Source organism: Eretmochelys imbricata, chromosome 6 (genome assembly GCF_965152235.1).
Source record: "Eretmochelys imbricata isolate rEreImb1 chromosome 6, rEreImb1.hap1, whole genome shotgun sequence".
NCBI lineage: Eukaryota > Metazoa > Chordata > Testudines > Cheloniidae > Eretmochelys > Eretmochelys imbricata.
The window spans coordinates 92,777,973-92,805,575 of NC_135577.1; the positions used below are offsets into that span (position 1 = coordinate 92,777,973).

The window sequence follows — 27,603 nt, forward strand, 5'->3', positions numbered from 1 at the left end:
CAGTCGGTCTGATGAACGGGGGACTTGAGGGCGAGAGCGGCGGCCGGTGCCCGGGAGCGGACGCCGGGATCCCCCCCAACTCCCCGCAGTTACCTGGTCCCCCGGGGCGGAGAAATCAATTACAGCCCGCAAGTCGGGCCCGCCCCGCAGATCCCGCCGCCGGTAGAAACGGAAGAGCCGGCGGAAGGCGTCTTCCCTACCCTCCCGCGCCAGGGCCGCAGCTGCGGCCGCCGCCATCTTGGCAATGACAACCTCTCACACCCCACGCCCGCGGGAGCACAAGCCGACGGACGGCTCGCATATGATTGGCTGAGCGGGAAGAGGTCAGAGGTCAGAATTCGCTCTTCTCCTTCCAAGATGGCGGCGACGCGCGCCTACTCCCGGCGAGTGTTCGAGCTCTTCGTATCCCAAGTCCCCTGGACTCTGGCCACGAGTGAGTCCGGGTGGCGGGGCGCCCTCCCCCTCCCCCGTGCCGAGCTCCCCGGACGGGTCCAGGTCTCCAGTCACCGGGCGGTGTGAGGAGCGGGCCCGATCGGGCCGCGGAGCCCCCTGTCCGCCCCGCAGAGGGGAGCAGGAGCCAGTCCCCGCCCGGCAGCAGCTGGCTCCTGTCCGGGACTCCAGCGGGGCGGCCGGCTTTATTGCACAGCTCCCCCTCCCAGCCATTGTCTGCTCCAGCAGAGAGGCCAAGCTCGTGGGTAGAGCGGGACGTGTATCGCGGGGCAGCTTGCGCTGCCCTTGAGGGATGTGTGTGTGAAGGAGGGATGGGCACGTCTCACGTAGGGCCTTAGGCACAGGCCCATTGTTTACAAAAAAATCTTATCGGGGTTGTTGGATGTCGTGGATTTCGTTGTGACTGTACGTTTTTCTCCCACAGGGGAACTCAGAAACTATTTTGCTCAGTTTGGGACTGTAAGAAAATGCATGTTGCCATTTGTGAGTATCTGCCTTTCTTTAGCTAATTGCCCCTTTATCCAAAGTAAATTAACGCTGCTATTCATGTTATTTATCATATAATCAACAGGAGCTGGAAAGTACCTATTAGTTCATATTGTCCAACTTTCCCCACTAACTTGGGGTTGTTCCCTATGAACAAATGCTTAGTTAGTTTAGTCCCCAGTGAAACTTCCACTACTCCTCTTGAGATTTTTTTCCATGGCTTTGTTGATATCACTGTTAAGAAGCCTTTTCTTGTATTCTGATCAAATTTTCCTTAATTCCATCTCATTATATTTCCTTGGGCCACCCTAAATAACTCATATACCTTTTGGTGGTTCCTGCTTTCAGATTGTTATAAACAGTTATAGCTAATATTTGGACAACACTTCAGAATGTTAGAAGTGGGAGTCTGGACTTTTGGTTACTATTATGTGTGCCTACTGATGTACTTAGTGAGCTTGGCCACATAACCTTTTGGAGCCTTACTACCCATCTGCAAAGTGGGCATTATAATGTCCTATATTCATTGAACTCCTATGTTGCAAGATGTTATACAAATGCAAAGTTATTAGGTGCCTTAGTTGGTGTTGCTTAACTGGACATACGGTATTTGACTTTTTGTGTTAAATAAGCTGAAAAGTGATTTTTTGCTGTTTCACAGTAGCCCCTTGGTAGGCAAGGAAGGAGCCAAATGGGGTGGCTGTAAAAAAAAAAAAAAAAGAAAGAAAGAAAGTCCTTTATTCCGCTTTAGCTGGGAAAATGGTTGTGGATGCTTCAGAAATATGGGAAGACATCCATTTTTAGGAAAAATGGCAGCTGGCTGATGCATGGTAGTTCATATAAACAATGCTTCTGCTTCCTCACTTCTGTCAATTGTCTTATGTCAAAATATTCTGACCAAATGGTGGTGAATAAATTCTATTCTGAAGATATAGCAGATGCATCTTTGCCATTCCTCTAATTCTCCAGGAGTTTAAAATATTTCTCTAAAGCTGTCTTAACTGGTAGGACACTGATTTCCAGTCCAGTTGTTCAAAAATGAATATTTTGACATGATAAAAGTATCTTTTCCCCTCACTGATAACCCCAATGTTAGTGAGCTACAGCTGGAAAACAAAACAAGCAATCCCCCTAAATTTCTAGTTGTGAACTGATCATTTTACCTAAGACTAGATTCAATAAGAAGTGGAGACCACTTGGGATGTGGGTGAAATTATTTGGGAATGCAGGGAATCATCTTATTTCTGAAAATAAAATTGATGTCTTTATCACCACTCTTTATGGGACACTACAAATGTCACAAGGCTGATTCAGCATAAGTTGGAAGTAGTGCTGCTGGTCATGATTGAAATCAGTGGCAGAACTAGCTGTAGCTCAGGCCTGAGGTACTTTGGCAGATTTGGCTATTGTAGCTAGTTTTCCTCTTTGTGGATAGCAATGCGTTCTTAAAAGTGGAAAGCCCATTAAAAGGAATTTAGGAAGTCATGGATTTTTTTTCCTATGCATCTTGCTTGTCTTACTATTGCAATCAGCTTTTCTAGTATCTTAGACTACTGCTATAATCTTGTTCCCTCATTTTCCAAGGCTCAGGCTTGTGATTTAGATCAACCCCCATTTAAATGCTGCCACTTGTGGTAGACAATAGGTAATGCCTTCAGTCTTGAACAAATAACCATACTGTGCTATCCAGCCTTTCAAACTGATGTTAAAAAGACAATGTTGGCTGCTGGACTCAAGTTGTAGGAGGGGAGGGGAGCAGCGTCCAGTTAAATTCAAGTTCATAAGGCAGTTGGGCTCAAGTGTTCTGGAAAGGGTATGATGGGCTCCTGAAAGAAAGTATTTAATTTTCTCTAGTGAACTAAGGATCTTTATCATGAAAAACTTTGTAAGAGGGTGCTGTAACAATGTCAGTGTAGTACTTTGTCAGTTTATTGAGCTACATTTTATTTTGTATTTGGTGGCTAGGATAAAGAAACAGGATTTCATAAAGGCTTTTGCTGGGTTGGATTCTCTTCAGAAGAAGGCCTTCACAATGCATTACAGAAGGAATCCCACATCCTAGAAGGAGTCAAGGTAACAGCTTGTTTTAAATGAACGCTTTATTTTATAAAAGAAACTGAACTCTTACCTCCTTTTGAGTAGGCCAGGGGTGCTGAGGAGCATTCTGTGTGCCTCTCCCAACACAAGTTGGATGAACCATCTAAACGCTACAATAGAAGTAATGTAAAATTGACAGCTGTAACACTCCCCAACCTAAAATTGAGAACTTTCTCTGAAGTTATCCCAAACCTCTTTTCCAGATAGTGTGACTAAGTAGACTCTGCAGTGTCTCTTGAAAGTCAAATTTCCCTCATATTGGACTAAAAGGAAGAAAACAAATACAAGAGTAGAGGGCTGTCCAAGACAGCCTTGAATTCAACCCACAGCTATATAAACTTAGGGACAGTCTATATCAGTGGCCCCAGACTTTTGAGGGTTGCAGCCCCCTTAAACTGTCTGTGCCTGGTTGGGAACCGGGCCGCACCTCAGTGGAGGTGGGGGAAGAGGGGCGGAGACGGATCTGGGAGGAGTTGAGCTACAGCCAGGCTGCAGTGGGAGCTGGCAGCTGGGCCTTTTGTGGCCAGGCGTGGCTCTGCTCCTGGCTTCACTCCAGCCTCAGGCCTGGGCTGGGAACAGGGCCGGGCTGGGGTCAGGCATTCGGCTGGGAGCCCTGTCTCTGTCTAACGTTCCTCAGTTTGGGGACCTTTGGGTCTGTATGAACATATCACTTGAAGTCAAGTAATGAGGTAAATAGGAACAGAAATGAATATATGCAAGACCTGAACTGTAAAGGGATTTAAACTTACAACCAACACCTTAAATTGCAGTGGAGATTACATGGGAGTTAGTGTAGGCTGTAGAGCACAGGTGTCATTCATATAACCACAACTAAAAAGGCAGCTGCATTCTGCATTTCCAAGCTATTACACACTGTAATTAAACACCTGCAGCTACCCTATGCCAGCTGACTTTGGGCATGCAGGGGTTGGGCTACATAACTGTTTAACAGCTGTGTAGATGCTTGGACTGGAGTTCAGGCTCTGGGATAGTTTTCCCTGGCAGGGTCCTAGAACCCAAGCTCTGGTACAAGCATTTGCAGTTAAACAGCTGTGTAGCCAGACCCCAGGTCAGTTGGCATAGGCCAGCTGCAGGTGTTTAATTGCAGTGTAGACATAGCTGAAGTTTTCTCATGTAAAGTATATTGCATGCATTCATACTGAAGGTCAAAGATCTAGATGACACTCCACATCAATCAAGGACTTTCTAGCCAAGTACAGAAGGGCTAGAAGGTGGTGGTTTGGGCCACTAAGGCTAGCTGGAAATCCAGCACCACATGAGGATTCAGTAGAAACCTTAGGTTTTGTATCAAAGGGTAGGCATACTCCCTTACCTGAATTGTTCATTTCTTGTGCAATTCAGTATATCACCTCTTATGTCCACATTGAATGTATTGGCTCAGTGCCCCAAAACTTGTGTGGATAAATGCTAGAGTCAGACAACTGAGTTGTCCAGGTTTGATGCAACAACTTTAGAGCAAAGTGTCAGAAAAGTGATGGCAGTAGAGCCCAACCACTTGCTGTCTCCTCTAGTGGCCTCAGTCACAGGACTAACAAGACACTGGCCCCTTCAGTCAGTAATTGCCCCAAACTACTCCATCCTTTCATGGGGACTCATTTCATTACAGAAATAGATCTTCTGTCAGTATTGTCTGGACCCTTTCCCTAATATGACCATGGATGGTTGGGTAATTTATTTTTAAAAAAATCCCAATGAGAGGTGTAGTGTTTAAAGATGAGATCTTAAATGCATAGCTTGGAAAGTCTAAAACCCCCCACCAAGCTTCAGCTGATCCTGACTGCTTTCACCTGTAATAACTACCCTTACTAAAATAATAGAACTAATAAAATATCTAGAGGCTAGAACAATAAGCAGCCTAGATCTAAGGAACCAGTCAATGCAAATTATTTTAGTCTGAACTTTTTACCTGTTTTTACAACTGATTAAAAGATAGGAGTTCTTATAAATTAAATATGCATTTGACAGTATTTTCATTGTTTCCCACAGTTGGTTTCAGTAACAGAGTTAAAAACATTAACCTGTACTACCTCGTTTTAACTCACTGAATTTCAAGTTGGTTTCCCTTTAGTGACAATTTTAGTTGACAAACATGATTTTTAGAATATTGCAAAAAATTAAGGATAAAGGGAAGTGGTAGAAGAATGTAGACTTGGAGGAGTAATTACACGTAGTTGTGGGGAGAGGACGTCAGGGATTTACTGGGTTCAAATCTTTGCAGAACAAGAAGAGTCTAGAAAACAGGATAATAAACTTGGTAAAAGGGAGTTTGCTTTTCCCTTCACTGATACTGCTAAGTAGTTCAAAAGGTTCATCTGTAGGAAATGCTGAGTTGTCTCATGTAAAAGCTAGTTATGAAGAGATGTCAAGCTTTTTCCTCCCTGTAGAAGCAATTTATCCCATTTAATCCTAGACAGTTACTTTCCACTAGTTTTGTGTGTAGTTCTGGGGAAGCTATTAAGATTTTTCTCCTGCAGGGCAGCAGCTATTTCTAACTTTCTTGTTGGGAGTCTAGTATCTATACTTATGGCTCCTGAAAGTGCAAGTGTGGTGGAATAAAAAAATACCTTTTGAGAGCATCTGTCCCAGAGTGAGATCAGTGTGGATGGAAGATATTAAGTCAGTTGTCTCCTGTTGAAGTTGAACAGAAGTTTCAATTGTGGTTTAAATAGCTGCTTTCATTATTTCAGCTCCAGGTTCGACGGCAGAAACCCAGAAGTATTCGAAGTCAATATGCAAATGAAGGAGTAGCTGACATGAGTTAGCAGCAGCAGGAGACTTTATTTCACTAACATGTAAAGAAAGTCTAAAATAAACATTACTGAGGGCAGTGTGAGTGTCTTTGACTTTAAAACAGAATCCAGCTGTTTCCCTCTGCTGCGGCTGTATCGTTTATATTTGAGCTGAGAGGGGATCAGTGAATCGTAAGAACTCTATCCTACAAGCTCCCCCTAATTCCATTTATTACAGCATAAGCAGGGGGTTAGCTATATACACAAGGAGAACTATCATATTAAGTAAAAGCCTTGCTAGTTTAAAAACAAAAAACTAAAGCTCCAGGCAAGGGTATCTTACCCTGAGATGCTGGGACAGAGTTCTTGTGAGTGCTGATAGGGCACAGGGGAATAGCATAGCTAAAGCCCTGCATAGAGATAATATGCCCTGAATGGTCCAAAACAATCTTCCCCCTCCCCTGTTCTCCATGGGTGGTTGTCCTGGTTAGAACTTAGAAGAACCATTATGCACATCTGTTTACACTGCACAGAACTGCTAAATTGCTTCATATATGACCATCCACTGTACACTCCTGCTGATAGATTAAAAATGTTATGAGCATGGAGTCCCAGTTTATAGTCCATTCTTGGTACTCAATTAGGCCTGTCCATTCACTCCTTCCTCCTCTTCTTGCCCTCATGCTCATGTTCTTTAGGGCGGCTACTATCCGAGGGCCTCTTAGAACCACCGTGCTGTTTGGCTTCCTCCAAGAACTTGTCCAGACCAAAGGGATCTTCCTCAAACTGAACGGGTCCCTCTCTGCCCCTCTGTCTTCGGTCTGAGCCAGAAAATTCCTTATCAGGAACAAACCTGCAGCAGAAGAAAGATGATGTTCAGTCCAGATTGTTCTAAATGGCATAGGAAGAGATTGAGTTTCTCCTGTTTTCTTACCTGTTAGTCTTTATTCGAGCCTCTAAGTCATCACCATACATGTCTTTGTCCACATTTTTACTAGGTCTGTAGATGTTCTGGGCCATGTCTTTACCGCTTCTCCAAGGCTGGTCGTAGACATTGTAAATTTCATCCTCTCCTCCAGCAAAGCCACTATCCATACCCTGAAAAGGAGAAGAGAATGGATAATGCATGAGGTACTAATCCAAGTAGGATACGTGAGTTTTCAAAAGTTCAGTGAGGAAACATTAAGCTGATGAATTACAGGGAGGTACAATATATAATGTCTACTGATCATGAACTCTCAGTGCTACAAACATCTGTTGTGCAAAGGACATTTCTATCCTCAAGAAACAGGAAAGAGCACCTGCATTTTAATATACAGGAATTATTTCAACCTGCCCTGCAGAGAAGCTGTTTAACATACCACACCAGTTTTAAACTGGGACTAAAGCAAGTGAAAATGCTTTTAATGTTGTAATAAAAGTAACAGCAAGCTTAAAAAAATAAAATACCCAGGGAGTCCTAGAACTGAAGTAAAGAGGAAAAGCCTGCTTTTTCAGCTTTTTGCATGTTCCTTTTCCTACAGAGTCAATTTTCCTTCTTCCTATGGGTCTTTCACAAGAAGTGAGAATAGAAAAAATGATTGTAAAGTCACTTGGCAGGAGGACAAAGGGGCACATGGAATTCTTTCAATTAACTAGACTTCACTGATAGCGTTGATTTCAAAGTCCAGTTGGGACGCGGTTAAATAAAACTTACTGCAAGTAACAATCATTTGAGAAGTATTTTCAATATGAGCAGTAAAACATGGAGTTGCAGTCTGCCAATTTCAAGTTACTATTAACTTCCTGTTCTGAATCTGTCTTTACCATATGCCTCCTTGTCTCAGTAGCACATTTCCCTTATTTCTTTATGCATTCAGTGAAAATGAAGTTCCTTCATTCCCCTGACAGAGGGCCATCATCCATTTAAGTATTTAGAGAGTATCCAATCACTTTAATATCTCAGCACTAAATGAAAGAGAATCAGAACAGCTGGCTGAAGTGGCTCCTGCTCTGTCTTGCAACATGTCTGTCTGCCTTCAGAGCTTTCCTCTGTACATCCAGCAGAAAGGGGTCACTAATTATCTACACTGGACTGTCCCTACAAAGGGATGAGTTGGCCCAGCATTCACCTTTTAGAAATCAAACACGAGTGTGAAGGGGTCTCATTTCTTTACCTTGCTCTGGTTGAAAAGCCTCTGGTCATACTGGACCTCATTGGATGTACGAGGGTTGGGAACACCCAGGGCAATAACTTCGCTGATATCTCTGTTCTCATTTCTCTGCAGCTTTGACCTGAGTTAAAAATGTAACAAATTTAACACTGTTCATTTGGAAGATAATCAAAATTATTAAAGTTAAGATTACAAACCATGACCTGCTGCTGGAGCAATGACTAAGACAGTGTCCATCAGAAGCTGGATTTTAACCCCAAAACTTCCCTTTTTAGGCTGAAGATTAACTTGTGGTCTCTTGGCACAGGAGACATTTTGGGGAAGTCATGTTTTAGTTGGGGGAAGGCCTTTGAGTTTGCTTTTCCACTGTTTAACATCACATCAAACCGGTTAGGGTTTAGAAACCTCTATATCTGTTTTCAATCAGAACCAGTACAGAAGACAATCTTGGGTGGTTAATTTCAGAGCTAATCACTACAAAAATTTCAAAGTGCAAGCTCTGTGAAGTCTTTGGGAGCTTAAAAGTTGGTCTGGGCAAACACACAGGCTTAGCCTGAAGAGAGTTTAAACTTATTAAATTCAAGCAAAATGGTTCAGTTAACTGGAACCACATACCAGGAGTGAAATTCTGGCCCTACTGAAGTCAACAGCAAGTTTCCAATTGACCTTGGGTCAGAATTTCATCCCAACTGAGACTTTACATGATTCCCAGGCTCTATATCACTAAAACTTTGCTTCACAACTAAATTCCTCAGCATGCATGCAAAATTTATAAATGCCTTCAGAAAAATGGTTCTGGGTCAGGGTATATACATAAGTTTGAGAGCTCTCTGAGTTAAATAGCTTCTGATCAAGAAAACTAGATTCCAGAGGTTAAGTGCCATACTAACTACTACAAATCTTTCACTACTCACAAGTATGTCTACACTACAACTAAAAGCCCACAGCTGGTCCATCCCAGCTGACTCAGGCTCCCAGGGCTGCAGCCTGAGCACTTGGATCCTCCCACATCTCAGGGTCCTAGAGCCCGGGCACCAGCTCAAGACTAGATGTCGACAGTGCAATTAAATAGCCCCTGAGCCCAAATCAGCTGGTACAGGCCAAATGCGGGTTTTTAGTGTTAGTTTCCAGGATGTGCACGTTGATCTTAAGGAACTGAGTTTCCATGGAATTACAAGCTTTGCAGACATTTTGTGGGACTTAACTTGTGTTATCTAAACATCTACTCCAGGAACTTACACACACTACTGGCAATACTGATAAAGCTTTTAAAATCCTGTAACAAAGTGAGGGAAGAATCCCAGTGAAGACCTCACACAAATACAGGTCACCCAAACTTGGCTCATGGGTAGAAACTTCTTTACTGTTATTTCCACTGCCTAGGAAGGGAGTTGCATGAATACAGCAATTAGATAAGCTGCTCTTCGTGACTCACCTTTTGTCAGGGGCTGCTCTGGAAAGATTCCTGTCATGCTGTCTCTCTTTGCGCCGGTCATGTCTGATTTCGTCCCTCTCTCTAGCTTCTCCATCCTCTGTACAGACACATTTAAGATTGTTGATAACAAGACAGCTACTTGTTATTTGATAGAGTTAAACCAGTGATCACTGAAGTCAGTGTTGAGTTACAGAAAATGAAGGGCTCTACAACTTTTTAAATCAGATGTTTAACAGAAAGTGAAAAAGCAGATTTAAAAAGATCCCTTTCTAATGACATTGAAAACATTTCTCTAACACCTGGGCTTGATAAGATAGATGGAGGATGCAGTCTGAACCACGTTTTCTTGGCTTTCAGGGATTCTTTTCTCTCTGCAACGCCTGGGGATTAACACTTGGCAAATCCCATGGAAGTTAAAGGGTCCCCAATGTGCTACAGAAGAGTTATGCTTTGAAGTGTTACTAAAATTAGGTTTTAGAATCAAAGAACAAATCCTGTTATGCATGCACTTCCAGCTGTAGGGAAGAGTATCCAACAACTGAGTGGATTTATCACCAGACAGTATGTCTGCTCTTTGTAGCTGGTACCTGGATCTTTGACATAACATTTCAATCTAGAGCATACAGCTGTTCCAGTACTTGGGATTCAGTTTAGTAACTAAAAGGTCTAGTGTGCAGTGTGAACTAAAGCCTGCAGAGTTTTGTTTAAAATAAGCCCAGTTACAGGACTGCAAAAAAACCCAAAAACCTGTCTGACATCCTCTAAGACTTAAAAAAGCTCATTTATGATTTGTAATGTCAGATTTGTTCTTGGCCTGTGACTGTCTTGTCGTGGGTTGGCATAAATATGTAACTCAGTTATAGTCCTGTGAAAAGACTCAGAATGGAAATCTTGGCACACTCTTGACAATAGAATGAATTAGTTTGTTTTTTCCACCACCCCAATCTCTCACTGCCCCATCCCCTCCTTTAAGTCAAGGGTTCCCTCTACAAACCCATAAAAGCTGCTCCTTGTTGTGGTCAGAGTGCATCTCTACCTTTCTGAAGAACCTTCTCTGCAACATTCACTGACATGAGAGCTTGGGGCTCAAAATCAAACTGCACTCCCACTAACTAGCTGAGTTGACTCAAGGTCACTCAAGACACGAGAAACATTTACTGTGCTTAGCAATTACGGTTTGGGTTTAGTTAACATAGGCTCTCATATTCTTTCAACTAGTTTAAAGGGTTCGAACTAACATGAAAGCAACTTTAATATTCTGACAAGATTTCTTGCGGGGAAGGAGAGGAGGGATGTACCTTTCTCAGCATGGGTTTTGATCCCAGCTCGCCTCTCTCGGGCTTTCTGGGCCATTTCTCTGAGCTTTTCCTCATGCTTTTCCTTTTCTTTCTGTGCCATCTTTCTCTCCACCTGGGCACGCATCTCCACAGCCTCACGAGCCTGCATGAGATTAAAAACACTTGTTAATACACTGGTGGGACACGGGATGCAATGAGAGCAACAGCTACGAAGCTGCCCACTAAACAGCCTTTTTTTCCAATAGGAATCAGATTGTAAACATGAAACAAAACCAGGTAGCCATATAGCCTAGCATCTAAGACTAACAAAAGAGCCACAAGCTCCCTGGAGACCAGTCCATGCTGACCTGTTGATTCAAATATCTTGATGATACAACTTATACGTCTCATGTCAGCCCAAGAGGAAGATGGAGTAGAAAGCTACAACTTCACTCAGTTGATTTTTCCCAAGGAAATAAAAATACACAGAAGAAAATAATTAAAAATTAAACCAACCATAACAACACTGAGATTAAACAACAGCCTGACCTTTCTGTCAGCAATGTAGAGAGCCTCAGCCAGCTTGGCAAAGTTTTCATTAATATGAACAGTCTGCAGTCCTCTGCCATCTGCAGCCAGACGCTTGTCTAATGGAATGGTGTAACCCTCGAGTGAAAACAGACAGACACTTCATCACCAGAAAGAAACGTGGAATACTGAACAAGGAAATCAAAATCTTTACCCGTTGTTAATATGCTTCAGTGGACTTGCATTCCATGCATTTGCATAATTATGCTGGAGAATACAAGCCTCGTCTCCAGTCTCCTTTTTTCCACAAGGATCATTATTTTTTCAACTAGCATCTTTACTGGGATGAGAGTGATCATCCGCAATTGATACATTTCAGCTCTTGACTTTGTGTTAAAAACTTGGGACACACTGTTTCTGGTGGTAGCCAGTTTTAAAATCTGTGTTTAAAAGCTGATTTCTCTGAATTGTTTTTAATACATATAAAACATTAGTCACCAGGACTCTGTGTCCCCAGGAGACAAGGCTCCCAGTGAGGCTGGGAGATAGATAGGGTCTGCCTCCACCTCAAAAATGCAAGTCTATGAATATTGCAGGTATTTTGGGAGATATTTAAGACAGGCTTCTATGAAGTTTTTGCTTAACTGGGGTTTAAGCAGTTTTAACCTAAAACTGGAGCCTCTAAATCACTGTCAAGCACAGTTAAACAGTTGCATTTGGGTAGGAAAAAGTATCACGGCATGTTGCTTTTCCTGCCTCCTTCATTTGGAATTTCTGCACAGCAGCAACTTTGAGAGAATGGTCAGAATTGTCACTGAAATTTTATTAGTATCTCCTGCAAACACTGATCTCCTGACAGAAGTAGTGGGACCCTCTATAGTTCCTGCTGAGTGGCACAACACATACATCCCCTGCCGGGGAATAATTTAGTCAAATTGGAGATGGAAAATTCACTAGTTTTGGAAGGCATAATTGAGAACTATCTGGAGAGTCTGAGTGAGTGTAAAGAAATACACTCTGTCCTCTGATGCCAGTTTCCCCTTTTATCAGTTTAATTGACTTTCACAGAGAACCCAGAGGTTTGGTTTCAAATTCCATACTGCAATATTATGGGGATTTTATTAAATACCATTTCTTCTCTCAACACATATAATCTCTTCTATGAAGTAATACATTCCCCATCAACTCTGTGCTCCTGTCATCTTGACACTCCTAATAAATAGGAAAGAGAAAAACCGAGCTCTACAACTGTTCTCCATTCTGAAAGCAGCCAGTTTACAGAGCTCTAGAGGTTTAAAGTCAGTATTATTCAGGCTCCAGATCATTCACAGAAGTCTCCCAGCAGGATGCAATATTAAAGGCTGAGTTTATGACAACTTAATTACCTTTGCATTTTTCCAGTTTGAAATGCATGGAGGAATTTTCCACTCTTGTTGCTCTTTCACAGTCATCTGAATTGAGAGAATGGACAAGGGATGGGGGTTGGGGGGATAAGAGAAAAGACTTTTTTTAGATTTATACCAGTAAGGAAAATTCTCCACTTCTCTCTCAAAAAGACAGCTAGGGAAGTATTGGGACAATTCAGAAAGCAAAGGTTCTTTGTAAAGAAATAGCAAGATGCCAAGTCACTGTTCCATGATGAGCTATAGCCAACATCCTGGAATCCATGATTGGACAAGAGTGTCCCTTGGGAAGGAACAGAGAAGTCACTGAGCCCTACAAAAGATGGCAACCATCAACACAACACCCAAAGTTGTATCCTGCTCTCTTCCTCTCTGGACTGGCCATCTAAAGGAAGGGTGGTAAAAGACTACACCAGTTGAGCCAACCATGCTACAACTAAGAGAGAAGAGACCAACCCTCTTCCTCACATGCGAATGTGCTCAAATTACGTATCATCGTCAAAGACACCAGTTAATATCAGTTTAGATCCAAACTAAGACCAAATCATGTGAGCTAAAGGTTTTTGGAAGGTGTGAAAATCCTTCTCTAAAGCAATTTGAGGATGCTCAAATCGTTCCAATGCTCACTAGTTTGCGTGTGGATGTATGCGTGTCTCTCTTTATGAATTACAAACTGTTCTCCAAAGTGGACGCTAAACCTCTAAGTGAGTTACTGAAACAGTAAAAGATATCTGGGTTAAACCAGTATTGTTCTAAAGCTCTTATAAGTCTGGGATTTTATAAATCATTCTGTGCCTGTGCCAGACTGCCAGAAAGATGCAGGCATTGTGTTAAAGTGGGGAGGGGAATATATTAAACAAACCAAGCTTCAGAAAAATTTTCGAACAGTTAATGGGAGAAAAAGCCAAAAAGGATGCTATGGGAAATTATTTTAAGAGCTATATTTCCCTAAAACCGAGACAGGCAATAGCCTTTGCCTCTTAGCAGACACTGAATTAAACTGTTCAAGTCAAAATGCATGATACCTTGCAAAGGGGGAACTCCGGGTGACCTGGATGGAGGGCTGAGTCAAGATTTTTTATTTTTTGGGGGGTGGGGGGGGAGAATAGCTTAGTGGTTTGTGCATTGGCCTGCTAAAGCCAGGGTTGTGAGTTCAATCCTTGAGGGGACCATTTAGGGATCTGGGGCAAAAATTGGGGATTGGTCCTGCTTTGAGCAGGGGGTTGGACTATATAACCTCCTGAGGTCCCTTCCAACCGCGATATTCTATGATAAGGAATGTCTCCCCTTAACCTTCCTGTAAAAATTTAAGACGACTGTTTTCCATAACTTGCTCATAATTAAATTACTAAATGTAGTAATTGACTAGCCAGATAAATTGAACCATTGACTTGTACCCTCAATTTGACCATTGTATTATACCTTTATATAAACTATAAGTTAGCTGGTGACATTTCACTTGAACTTATTTGTTACTGCTTGCTTAATCTTTTAATAAATTTATAAGAGATGAATTGAACTGGTTTATTTCTCAAAACTTCAGTGTAGATTAAGTAACCTATATATGAAAAAGGTAATACCATTAATCATTCCTGAGCCCATATTTATTTTAATTACTTAAAATAATGCCCTGTTATTCCTACACACTGCAAGAAACAAACACAGGCTGGTCAAAGAGGAGTATGGATATGCTAAATCTAGAGCCTCACCCAACCCTCCAAGCTGCAGAGAGTCACAGCAATGTGAGCCTTTGTAAAACAAGTGGGGAATTTAAATCAACCTCTGTGAAGGTATATAGGAAAATACACCTTCCAACACTGCCCAGACACAGAATTTTACATTTCACACTAAATTACTCACCTAGCAACACACCTTAAGGCAGAGGAAAGGAGAAAAAGCACCACAGGTAGCAGCTAGATATCAACAGAGTGGGGTTTGAGAACACATGCTAGAAGCCAGACCAGAAAATAGCAGCTACATTCAATACCTTTCTGCTGGGGGAGTGCATTACAGGAGCAGGAGGAGAAGGTGGCCCACGAGGAATTTTCTTGTTAATCCTGAAGGATAAAGGATAATGTGATCAGTAGGCAGTAAGGAAATGTGCTTATCAAAATCCTCTACTTGCTATGAAAAATTCCAGGTACTCACTTGAATCTTGGAGGTTCCATGGGGTCCTTCTGCATCTCCACCATTCGAATAACCCTCTGTTTTGCTCCAGAGTTGAAGGCCACACCCTGCTGAGATGGTGTGTATCTGAAGAAAGCAGTTGAGATACATTCAGTTCTCTATACACTGCCAGCCTCATCCTTCCTCATTTAACTGCTCTGCATTTCAGTTTTGTTCACACCAATTTTTTAAAATGCTCTTCAACACCAGAATGCACCGATGTAACTAGATATTCATTTAGCATTTAAACTGCCCCTTTTCAGGCTATAGTGGTATAGTGTCCTGTTTCTGCAACAGGACAGAGTGTAACATTTAAGTTACAAACTAGAAGGATGAGAAGAGCCTTATCTAGTCAGATGCCACAGTACATGCTCATAGATATTGTTGGACTACTCACTGGCTGTGACCCAAAAAAGTCCTTAATATACTTGCAGAAGTATGCTCTGAAGTGACCCAAACCCTGGTTTGGAAGTTTCTTGTGGCTGCAGCTGAGATTCCTTCTAAATAAAGACTATTCTTCTAGTTCAGAATTGCTTTAGAGTTGGTCACACTATGTAAAGGGAGAGCCTGGTTATAAAGACCTTATTTTGAATGGAAACACACACATCATGGTCAGTTTCCCTAGCACACTGTGCCCTCTGTAATGCGAGTAATATTACATTCCATTAAAAAGCAATAACCTCTTAAAATGTTTTAACTTCTGGTGTGAAGACAATTAACATGGTTCAAAATAACTCGTCATTAATAACGAAGTCTACATTTCTTGAATTAGTTTCATACTGCAGCCTCCTGCAAAGGAGTAAGCTTAAAAAAAAGAGGAGCCTCCTCCTAAAAATCAAGGCATGCTCTCACTAATCAATTCTACACAAAAGGGTTATATACTCTAACTCGGTCCATACCGGATGTACTGAGCTGGAGCTAGTTTGTCGGCTGCTCGGACTGGCATGGCTGCTGCAACTTTCTGGGAGACCGATTTCTCCAGGGCTGCTCTTGTTTTTTCAGTTAGCTGTAATCAGGAAAATAATGTTGAGTGCCATAACAAAGATGCAAAAAATAGAATGCAGCTCTAATACCTATATGCATCAATGCATACAGTACCTCTTTAACTGCTTCCTCATCAGGTCTTTGCAGGTCGGGGTCATCCACATTCATAACCTCTTTAGGTACCAGATCTGTATATTTGCTGTAAATTACCTGAAACACATTATAATTCATCAGTGCTGTGAAACAGGAATAGATAGAAATGCACCATTCCTCAAGGAGATATTTCAGAAGATAGATTATCCTTTGATAGTATTTAGCATTTATATAGCAATCATTCAGCTTCCAGGTGCACCATAGTAATCAGGATTTCTCAAAAAACAAATAAAATAGGGAAGTAGTATCACCCCCATTTTACAGATGGAAAAACTTGAGGCAAAGAAGTGACTTGCCCTAAGTCACATAGCAAACTGCCATTAGAGCTGGGATTAGAATTAATAAATTCATGGCTCCCAGTCCCATGCTCTGACCATCAATTTCCTTTTTTTTGGGATCCCTCAGCAAAGCTAGAAAACCCTGATTTATATATAAATTTTCACGAAGAAGGGAAACTTAACTCAAACGGCTATCCTGCTTTTATACCTTACACCATCATCTTCCCTACCTCCTTGAAATTGTTAAATATTTGACAGATTTCATGTTTTTCCCAGCATGAATAATTCAGTCCTCCCACACACAATTATTAAATCTTAAACCCCAGTAAGAATAATATAGGGAAGGAGTGTTACTGAAAGGTTCATACAGGGGAAAAAAAAACAAAACAAAAAAACATTGCACCTAGAATTAGGATTTTACATCTGCCTCAATAAGAAATATCAGAAAATCCTGGCTCAAAGGGTTAAAATCTCTCAATAGCTATTCTTGCAAGTAGAAAGATGGAATAAACTGCTCCTAATAGCGTATGCCTAACTATAAAACTGACCTGTAGCCTCAGTGCTAAATAAGCAGTAAATGGCTCGTGTGTGCTACTTATCCACATCTCCAAAATTAATAATCCCTTAAATGAGCAATACTATTCCAGCATCTCACAAAGCCAAGTGAAGGACATCTGAAGAACAGTATTCCTCTTTGGTAATTAACCATAAAACCCAAGAGCCTCACTGCATGAAGAACCAAGCACATCGAAGGAGCTCAGAATATTCTCAGAGACAAGAGAAGGCTACAGGAGTTATCTCAAAATTACAATATACCTCTGTCAGGTGATTGGAGCACAAATGAGCTTTGTGAACTAAATCCACAACTCATTACCCACTAAACAGACATTGTACTTGTGTGCAAAGTGACAGCAAAGTGGATGCAACGGGGAGATCAGTCTGACATTAGTGGCGATAAACAATATTCCCACCTCCTTCAAAAACAAAAAAAAGTACAAGTATCTTATAAATTTTAATTGGACCGCTTTTTTGATTATGAGGATGAAGGAAAGTCAAGTAAGAGATTCATTGCTATTGGGCTTTAGCATTTCCATTTTGAAATTACTCCAATGTGGAGTGATCAGTCAGAAATCAACTTATTGGTCCCACTGAAAGATTCCTTCTGCAGGTTGGGGCAGTCTTAACAGGCAGAGACTAAATGTTTATGTGCTATGGTGCTATCGGAAGAGACTGCTCTCTGCTCTTCCTATATCTGAAAGCACTTCACCTAGCAGTAGAATCTGATCACACATGCTTAGGGCTTGTCTACACTTACATTTTATAGCGCTCTAACTTGCTGGCTCAGGGTGTGAAAAATCACCCCCCCGGAACGGAGCAAGTCTGAGCGCTTTAAAGCGCTAGTGTAGACAGGCTCTGAGCTAATCCCCTCATAGAGGTGGATTACAGGAGCACTGGGAGAGCTCTCTCCCAGCACTCATGCCCAACCACACTCGCACTTCAAAGCCCTGTCGCGGGAGCGTTCCCATGACAGCGCTTTGAAGTTTCGAGTGTAGCCATGCCCTTAGAATCCCATAAGACCAGGCTTATATGGAGAACTTTCTTGCCTGAAACTTGTCACATTGCAACTGTTTCAATATTTTTTCAACAATATGTTTGATTCTGTATATTCAAAGTGGCTCTATACAGAGCTTTACCAACTACATATGTAAAGTAAGGATCACTTGCCTGCCACTGAAATCCAGCCATCTACAGGATGGAATGTGGTAACCCCAACACTACAAAACAGATTTTTCCATTTTGTTCTGTGACATAAGTGACTAACTTCAAAAATCTTCCCTGTACCTCAACTGGAGAAGGCTCCATCTATTTATCCAAATTGGTATTCAGGTCACTCCACAAAGACCCAGGATTAACCCTACTTCTCAAGAAAAGCTCTATCAAAAGAGGTGGATACTACTCTGATATGAGTAATGAACTATTTCACAAATTATTAGGTCTATTCTATTCATGTTTTCACACCATAGCCATCACTGCGATATCTGAGTTCTTTTATCAACATGACTAGCATTGCTGACAAGTGGTTCTCTCTCTCCCCCACCCCCACTCCCTCAGGAGACAACTATACGTGGCTTTATTTTAAATGTATGTTGTGTTATGTGTTTCCATTAGTGAAAGCAAGAATTAAGAAGAGCGTCTTCTACTTCAAATGGAAGATGGTGAGGTTTGCAGTTGTTCTTACATCATATGGGAGTTTGTTCTAGTGTTGGCCCAGCCCTCAAGAAAGCTCCATCTCCTGCAGACTAACTTTATCCTTGCAGTAGACAGTTCCACTGGGTCCAAGGAGTGCAGTTGCCAAATGCGGTCCTTGTCTTGGAGTTTTAAGTATCCTAGGCCCTGATCGTTAAATGTTGTAAAGAAAAAGACCAAGACCTTGAATGTGATGCAATATTCTAGGGAGCCAGTTTAGTAAGTAGAAGATGGGCTTGCTATGCTCATAGTCGCCAATGTTGAGGAGACGCATCACTGCATTTTATACTAGTGGTAGTTTCTTGAGGTCTGACAGTTTGAGCTACAATAGTGCAATCTACTTGGGCATTAATCAGGAAATAAAATCCAGGCTATGTCATCATCTGCCAAGACAGTCTCCTAGCCAGCTGAAGAATGCAGAGGAGTTACTCACAGATGCTGCTGTGTGGGAATTTAGCATCAGAGAGGTATGCAGGAACACTCTTGAGCTACAGAATTTGACCAGTTCAGGTCCGCTAAGGGAGACTGCAGCATGGTTGCAAACTTCTCAAAATGCTTTCTTCTCTATATCAGCATGACCTTCTTTTTGAGGTAGAACTTCAACTAACTGTTCTTCATCTATGAGCTGATTTTTGTCAAGCACTGGGCTAACTTAGAATCATAGAATATCAGGGTTGGAAGAGACCTCAGGAGGTCATGTAGTCCAACCCCCTGCTCAAAAGCAGGACCAATCCGCAGTTTTTGCCCCAGATCCCTAAATGGCCCCCTCAAGGATTGAACTCACAACCCTGGGTTTAGCAGGCTAATGCTCAAACCACTGAGCTATCCCTCCCCCCCTCCTTAGCAATAGCGGTGTGGTTATATGTTGTGACAGATAGACAGAACCATCTCATTTGCTCCCTTGCTATAAGGCACGCAGAAGAGAAGCATGCAAGTTCTGTAAAAATAGCCTTTGAGAAGCAATGTCAGTGAAAGGCAGCTAAGTAGTATCACCTCCAACTCCACATACTATCACCAGCTCCTCCACGCAGAGCCACTCTACTAGAAAGAGGCTAATTCTGCCATTGTAAGGGTGGACTTTGGGGACAGCTGCCCTATAATGCAAGTTCCCCTAATATGGAAGCATAACATTAGCCTCAACACGACACGTAAATCAGTGATGTTCCAAGAAGCATTAATTTATGCTGTGTGCCATCTGAATTCCATCACAAACCACACGGGCAGAGTTGGTATTGGAATAAGCTCTGGCAATACAGGAGCCAGGTGTGCTATTATGGATATCTGGTTTAGGATCCACAAAGTCAGGTCTGGATTTATCTGTAGATGCCTGGCTAGTATCGATTTATCAGGCTGCTTCTGCCATCCTCAAGAAGCAGAGGTGATGTATCAGATCTTCAAGTACCCACAAGCCCAGAGTTTTTCCATGAAAGTTCCTTGTACTCGGTATTTTTTATATGGAAAGGAAACATAAGAGGCAAATAGCGGAAGTGATGGAAGTTGCTGGTAAGCCACCTAGATACAAGGGTTGTAGTGATAAACCTGTTTGGCGGCAGCAATCTTCTTTACAGAAAGGCCAACTATTTAATTCAAATTTGAGACAATTCATAGGCTGTAGAGAAAGCAAAATAACCTATGTTCCTAGCCCAGACAAATAAGGAGCTCATGAAGCGATCCCAGTTAGATCCAGAACACCTGGTGGGCCAATTTATAAATATCTGTTCTTCTTCAGCCATAGGTACTGAGATCTGAAGAATATCTGAATTATATGTATAGTCCAGGCTATTAAAGATTCTATAGTCAATCACAAAAGATAGATCTGTAAAATCCACTTGAGGTCACCCAATTCACAGCAGGCCAATGAAGAATCAGTCCACATACCATACTTGCTAATGCTCTCTCATCTCCTTTAAAACATCTAGCAATGAGGCTTGTCACTTCCATAGTAGACTATTCCATGATGTTCATTTTCCTGAGACAGAATCTAAGTTTTCCTTTTCTTTATTTCACCTCTTAGTCCTAGTTATGTTCCACTATACCACCATAAATAATTCCTCTCTTCCCTAAGTGTTTACATTCAAATATCTGTAGGTGGAGTCAGCATGTTCCAGGATTCAGAGCACAGAACTGGGATCCAGGAATTTCTGCATTCTAATCCTGGCTTGGCCACTAACACACTGCCTATCCTCAGGCAAGTTACTTACCCAATCTCTAGCTCCATATACTCACTTTTTAGCTAGGAACAACACTTACCTTCCTCGTTGGAGGCTATGTGGATAAAGTTAAAGTTGGCACAAATCTTTGAAGATTTAAAGTGTTTAGTATTTTCCCCTTGCCCCCACTAGTCACTGCTTAGCCATGCTACACACTGTTGTATTATAAATCTCTAGCCCTATTAGTAGCTACATTCCAATTCTTGTGGCATCCCAGTGGAAGTCTTGTTCACAACTCAGCATACTGCCATTGCCATTATGTACTTTTATTCCTTTGAATTACTTTCAGTCCACATGAGAGTTCAGAGCAAAACTGATTTTAGCCCATGTTTCAAATATGCTGTAGTAGGGTGATGTCATGAAGATACACAATACATGGCATTTATTCAACATACATAATTGATTGGGTTTTCAATTTAAATGATTGTAAGAGTTTGTCTGAGGCATCATACTTTGAGTTGCATAATAAACTTCAGATAAGTGTAAGAGTAAAAAAAAAATCAAAAAAATCTAATTTGAGTTTTTAAAAAGTTAATGATTTTTAACCTTCCTAGTGTTCTGATTAAGGAAATTTTCACCCCTGAAAGACTGAGTCACTGTCACATTTATTGGGCACTTGATACTTTTAGAAAGCTACACCCCTTCCCCATCTACCTTGGGGTTTTGAACAGCACTCATCCCTGTAAAAAATAAGTGCTCCTCCTAGTGCTCAAATTTTCATAAAAAGCTCCATCAATCCAGGAAGAATCTTGAGTTCCTGAACAATTATCCAGATCAACATCTCAATGATTCTAAATTAAAAAGCCCCCTGTGTTCAGTTCTTTCTTTTCAGATTTCCTTTAGGTTACTCTAGAGAGGGATGAGTAATAGTTACCATGGCAAGGAAATGGTCAAACATCTGGTCTAGTCAAACCTCACTAATTCTCCTATTCCCACACCTGTTTAAGGAAAATAAAAGTTTTGATGTAGTCTATGATCCAATCCACCCTCTCTGAAATATGGGCTCCTGACAATGAGCTTGGGAGTTTGCATAAATGGTCTTCTAAATGTCAATTGGGATACCACAATACCCAATTTAGCCATTTCCTTTTAGGAATCACTACTACAGATACAGGAGCCAAATCTGTCCCCATTGAAGTCAATGGTAGTTTTGTCACTGACTTCAGTGGGAGCAGGTCTGGGCCCAGAGAGTCTTACAGTATGGCAATTTTAAGTCAGCAACACTGCCAACCCCATATTGCAATGCAATGGAAGTTGCAATAACAAAATAAAACTCCAATGCAAAAGGGTTAAAACATGAAGACTAGTAAAAAAAAAAAGTCAATGTTACTGTGACACTGGATTACCAGATGCCAATTCATGCCAAGGCCCCAAGCCTCACTGAACATTTACAAATGCATAGCTGGAAACCACTCTTGGTTACTTGTGCATTAGCAAAATAAATATTAGATGTTAAGTTGTGTTTAGTGTTTTATAAAATGCTTGAAGCATGCTGCATGTATTGTTCTCAAGCAGCTATACCCCATGTTATAAAGTGATACCAAGCATTTGCATTGTAAACCTCTATGTAACTCAACAAACCAGGAAAAAGACTTGTGCAATACATTTGTTGTACGTGTTGATGGTCTCTAACAAGATGTTAAATCCTGTTCATTAAAGGCAAATGAGCTATTGTATAATATCAAGGATCAAAGACTCTGTTAAGTGCATTCCTCCTCCTCTTCCCCCTCCCCTCATGATGAAGGGACTTCTGTGGGAACTCTGGCTATCAGCTTGATTTCTAAGGGAAGAATATATAAAAATGCCTCACAAGGAAAAATGATCATCTCTTTGCGGTTTGAACTCTCACAGGGCCAGAGACTCCAAAATGAAGCAAGAGATCCACTAGGGTTATCCCTGGGTTTTCCTTGAAAGATATTTTGAATTGAAAGATCACTACAACTCTGTCACCCTTAGGATTTAGATTGCAACTCATTTGTGTTATATGCTTGCTTGCTTTAACCTGTAAATAACTCTTATTTCTTTTTCCAAGTTAATAAACTTTTAGTTAGTTTATTACAGAATTGGCTACAGGCATTGTCGTTGGTGAGAGATATAGAATACAAATTGATCTGGGGTAAGTGACTGGTCTCAACCTGAATATTTTGTGATTTTGATGTAAGTGACCATTTATCACTAACTCCAGCTTGCCTGGGTAGCAAAATAGACTGGAGAGCCTGAGGAGACTGTCTGTGACTCACAGAAAGACTATATAGTGTTGCAGGAGTTCACATTTGTTACTGGGCTGGTGAAATCTAATTACAGAACATTCCACCAGTTTGGGGTGTCTGTCCTATTTTTGACAATCTGGCCTGAGGTAGGTACTCATGGTCACGAGTCATTCCAGATAGCATGACAGTTACAATAAAAGCACATAAGGGTCCATTTTTCTGGAAGTTGTGTTTGTGCTATTTTACCGCCTGCCTTTCATAGCCAGAAAGAAAACCCCTAATTTGATCCTGAATTACAGAAGTCTGACTGAAGGCTGCCTCTGACAAGCCGACCTGCATGTTCTTTAGAACGCCCCATGATGGCCACCAAACTCCAGTAGAATACTAGCCATCAATAGACAATATTTGAGTAGGCACTTTCACCCACATTATCTAACCTCTGTAAGATCACAAAGTTATTATCACAGTTACAAAATAGAAAGACTCAAGTAGCTCTGGGCCACCATATCCTCCCAATCGTGCCACTCACAGCTGACTGATATTACCTCACCTCCTAAACTTTTAACAAAACATGTCAATGCTTAAAAGCGACCATCTAGATTTCTAATGTCAAAATGGTGACAGTTGGTTAGAACAAACATGTTTAACCCAATTTGTTTAAGGCTGCCAAACACATGCACTCCTATTGTAAGAATGTATTACCTTGTCCTTTGACTGTCCCTGTCGAGCGATAGCGTCGTATTTTATTTTTCCTTCTGCATCCACTTGAACGGCCAAAGCATTGGACATTTTCTTCTTTCGGCCCATATCCAAAGGGTACTGGGCCACATGGATTTCTGGGAAAGCACCTCCATCTCCAAAATCCTGCACAGAAAGGAAAGAGAAGTGAGCAATAAATGAAACATGTGGCATGAAACAAAGCACGAGATTTGCCAGTATTTTTCAGCAAGGAATGGGAGCAGGGAGTGCTTTGGTTCCAGCACAATGGCCTTGTTCCCACAGTGCAACAACCAGACTGTACCACAGTATATTCTTTCAGTGGGCAGCAGAATTCAGAATTCTTAAAATAGAAGAGAGATGCATTCATTTTCCTTCGAGCAATGTCCAGAATTATTTGCTGCACCAAACAAGGGCTCCTATCCCAGACTGGAATATGTCAGGCACTACTGCAATGCCGATAATAATCACAGAATTAGATTCATACATGAATCAAGGCGGTTGAACTTTAAGTATTTTACTGTTACAATAAAGCAACTGCAAACTACTAATGTTACAAGAGTGACAGTTTTATGCTGCTAAGCTATATTTGGTATTTGTCACTTTCCACAGCACAATTAGCAGTGGACTAGCAGCTAATTTTGTTGCTTTAATGATGAAACATTCTTTTCACAAAACCTGTAGCTCACACATTCAAAATGGTAGGTATGCTAGACTCCAACACACTGGCACTTGGGTAGGAATTCCAGGCCCCTGTGCTTCAAGAGTGCTTACCTGCCCTTTCACTCAGTATTTAATGAGCTGAAGGAGATAGGCCTCTCAAACCAGGCCATTCTGAATCCATAACAGTTGAGCTACATCTAGGATTAGTGCTCCATGCATTCTAAGAACAATCTGAGATGATTTACCAAGGTTCTTTCAAGTGTCACATTCCAAGACCCCAGTTACAGAATTAAATAGTCTTCATACCCTAACCAGACCAAAAGATAGTCACTGGTCAGTAAACCCAAATGAGATTCCTTTTCATAGTACTCTTGGTATGTTAGAGACTGATTTTTAAACTTCGTTTTTATTCTCTGGACCAAGATCATGCTTGGAACAGTTTACTGCTATTAAAGACATTTGTACTGATCTATCAACTGGACAGATACTTGCAACAGTCCTTCCCACATACTTATCAATTCATGTACAGCTGGTGTTTGGAAGTGAGGCTGGATGCTATTTGAAAGCCATGACACCCAATTTTAAAAAAACATTATGTACTGATTTCTAGCTTTAGCAGTTTGAGGCAGTGACTACTAAAATATTAATTTTGCTAATTAAAATGCAGAAGAATTAATGAAAATGTGGAAATTTTAAGATCTGATATCTCATCAGACATTAAAACTAAAAAAGAATGTTGTATATTAGTGGAAAGCGGCAATTGCTGTATAAGATATCCTTTTCTAGTCCTGAAGTTTTGCAAGGTATTAACACTTCAGTAGAGTCACTGGTCCCTTGTCCTAGAAGTGTTGTTGTTGTTAACACTGGTTTAGGACTAACCACACCAAGTCTCAGACCTCATGCCAAATGTCATTTTAAATCACTGCAAGGAATTTCTGGGTCAAAATACAAAGTGTCTTGGTGCAATTTCTCAAAAACCCCTGTTCACACTCCCAACTTGTCAGCATCTGCAGTTGAAATGAGATTAACCAAGTTCAGGGTCAAGACAAAGAACATGCATCATTATCTCAGGTTGTTTTTGGCAGTTATATATTTAACACTGAATGTTTGACAAATGCCAATGCTTTACAGGAGAGTAAGATAATCTGTTACTTATGAAAACATTGTAACCATGAGTTTGTTCTCCAATGCAACTCTTTTTAGCTGTCTAACTGTAATCATGCATGGAGAACTTTAATCTGAACTGTGTGTTTAACAAATCAGGAAAATGAAAATAGGCATGTGTTCAGAAGGCCATGATCTCAAGGGCTGCTTGCTTTCACTTTACAATATTATCCACAGGGAAGGTAATGTACAATATAGCTAGAAAGTTTCTATGGTAAGTAGTAATACTGTAAAACAAAAACAAACCCAGAATATTTCCACTGGGATTGGTGGACATAACCAGTCAATTTCTCATATGGAGGGGTGCTACACAATTTTCTGTGCTATATTTAAGTGCTCAGATTTAATCTACCCTTTTTAAAATAAAAAATATATATAAAAGAAAATGAGAGCTATCACCAGAGCGTGAATTCAAATATTTACCTCTAGCATTCGTGGTATCCATCCTTTCCGATAACCGTACGGGGGAGGTTCCCTCCGTGATGACACCAGTGCAGTCTGTCTTGACCTCTGAGATCTTGCCCTTTCTTCTAATTCTAGCTGGTCCTGAGACAGCTGAGTTGGGGCTGGTAAAAAACTGCACAAACAAAAAGAGAAGGATGTTAACTTTGATAGCCTCACCCACTCAACACAACTGAGATCAAATGCAATATTTGAGTCTGTTGTGAGAGTATTCCAAGGGACTGTTAATCTTTGCCACTGATCTGTGTTGGATCTGAAATAATTTATAACATTCAACTGGGCCACAGCTACTACAGAGTTGAAATATTGAAGGTGGCACTCTTTCTCCACCTCTCTAGACTTGACATAATTAATTAATACATATTTCCAACCCGTTTCAACCAAAGCAGGGCAGGAGCCATGTCTGCCTTTTCTTTAGCAACAGAGTAGTAGAAATCTTACAGAACATAACACAGATCTTTCCATGTAAATATGTTTTCGACCATTCTGTCGAAGTGAATAAGAAAAGATCCTCCAATTCTTAATGACTCCCTTATGTAAATGGCCACAAATAGACACGATATACCTCATTCTCACTAAGATTTGGACAAAGTACCCAAGCTATACAAGACGTTTCCTTTCTCCAGGGATGTGGACACTTTCTCCAGAGCACCTCTTGTTCCCATTGGCTAAGAACAAAGGACTCAGCTAAAATTCCGAACTTTTAGCTTCCCACATTTCAGCTCATCCTGCACCCCCATCTGAGTACCACGCTGCCCGTCTCTACATGTCCCTAAGGAAACGTCTGGCTGCCAAAAGCTTTATATGTCAGAGTAAACACAAAAAGAGATATGCCTTAAGCTAGACAGAGAAATGACACTGATCTTTCAACTTCTCTCAGTAGACTGCCTTAGGACCTAGATGGAGCTGTGCACACGATGGGATCTATCATCCCAGCTCATATCCCGAGCGTTATGTGCAACCCCAGTGCACAGGGATGTCCCGGACGCCGCTGCATCAGACCCCAGACTCTCCACGCAAGAGTGGCTGTGTACCCCCCTGGAGAAGGCATCGCACCCGAGGGATCCGCTGTTCCCACACGGGGGGTGGTGGTGAGGAGGGGGAATTAACCCTTTCAGCTCCAGAGAGCTCGCTGCACACCCTGGAGAAACGTTCCCGTCCCCGACTCCCTGTACGGGCCCCCAGTTGTACAGCCCCGAAGGGTGGACGGCGACCTCCCCCCCCGGGGTGCACGCTGCCTCCCGCAGCGCCTCCTACCCTGGCCCAGCCCCAGCGCTCAGCCGAGGGCCGAACCGGGAGGCAGGCCGGTGGGCGGTGTCCGGTCCCCACGCCCCGACCCGTCTCTCCGGCCCTGTCCCCGTGGCGGCAGGGCCCGCGGCTCGGCGTTCGGGAAAGGCCCCGGCTCGGTGCGGCCTACGCGCCGCCAGCGCAGTTTGTCCCTCAGCGGGGACGGGAGCCACCTCGCACCCGGGAGAGGGCCCTCCAGGACCCGGACCCTGCGGGCGTGTAAGGGCACTGGACCGTGAGCAGGGCGGAGGGAATCCGACCCCAAGCGGAGACCAGCCCCACCAACCTGGTGAGCGCCATCTTCCTCTTCTCGCTCGCATCAGGCCTCAGGGGCCCTGGCCAGCAGCCGCACGAAGGGAGATCGCAAGTGCGCAAGCGCAGACATCAAAAGTATCTGGGAGTTGTAGTCTCTCTCTCATCTTTTCTCAGCGGGAAGGTCACATGCTACACTACGCAGGCGTATGACCGAAATGTCTCATGGGA

At 42.0% G+C, this 27,603-nt stretch overlaps 2 protein-coding genes across 2 annotated transcripts; one reads left to right on the top strand and one right to left on the bottom strand.

Annotated features, from left to right (window-relative positions):
* The first annotated feature begins 297 nt into the window (after positions 1 to 297).
* SLIRP (SRA stem-loop interacting RNA binding protein) lies at positions 298 to 5,881 on the top strand. Its single transcript, XM_077819204.1, has 4 exons — positions 298 to 433; positions 875 to 933; positions 2,902 to 3,009; positions 5,742 to 5,881. The coding sequence occupies exons 1-4, from the start codon at positions 358 to 360 to the stop codon at positions 5,814 to 5,816; spliced, it is 318 nt and encodes a 105-aa protein (XP_077675330.1). The 5' UTR covers positions 298 to 357; the 3' UTR covers positions 5,817 to 5,881.
* Positions 5,813 to 27,504, bottom strand: SNW1 (SNW domain containing 1). Its single transcript, XM_077819202.1, has 14 exons — positions 27,407 to 27,504; positions 25,795 to 25,948; positions 23,530 to 23,691; positions 15,844 to 15,939; positions 15,645 to 15,751; positions 14,728 to 14,832; positions 14,567 to 14,636; positions 12,562 to 12,627; positions 11,198 to 11,314; positions 10,670 to 10,811; positions 9,372 to 9,468; positions 7,940 to 8,057; positions 6,718 to 6,881; positions 5,813 to 6,636 (listed from the first exon to the last, which is right to left on the bottom strand). The coding sequence occupies exons 1-14, from the start codon at positions 27,418 to 27,420 to the stop codon at positions 6,438 to 6,440; spliced, it is 1,611 nt and encodes a 536-aa protein (XP_077675328.1). The 5' UTR covers positions 27,421 to 27,504; the 3' UTR covers positions 5,813 to 6,437.
* Positions 27,505 to 27,603: the final 99 nt, after the last annotated feature.

Excerpts from the sequence above, each read along its gene's own strand:
- SLIRP (XM_077819204.1), top strand. The coding sequence starts at position 358 with ATGGCGGCGACGCGCGCCTACTCCCGGCGAGTGTTCGAGCTCTTCGTA. Across the intron at positions 934-2,901 it reads GAAAATGCATGTTGCCATTT|GATAAAGAAACAGGATTTCA; the intron begins GTGAGTATCTGC and ends TTTGGTGGCTAG. Across the intron at positions 3,010-5,741 it reads ACATCCTAGAAGGAGTCAAG|CTCCAGGTTCGACGGCAGAA; the intron begins GTAACAGCTTGT and ends TCATTATTTCAG.
- SNW1 (XM_077819202.1), bottom strand. Across the intron at positions 8,058-9,371 it reads AGAGCAGCCCCTGACAAAAG|GTCAAAGCTGCAGAGAAATG; the intron begins GTGAGTCACGAA and ends TTTTTAACTCAG. Across the intron at positions 6,882-7,939 it reads GGCTTTTCAACCAGAGCAAG|GGTATGGATAGTGGCTTTGC; the intron begins GTAAAGAAATGA and ends TCTCCTTTTCAG.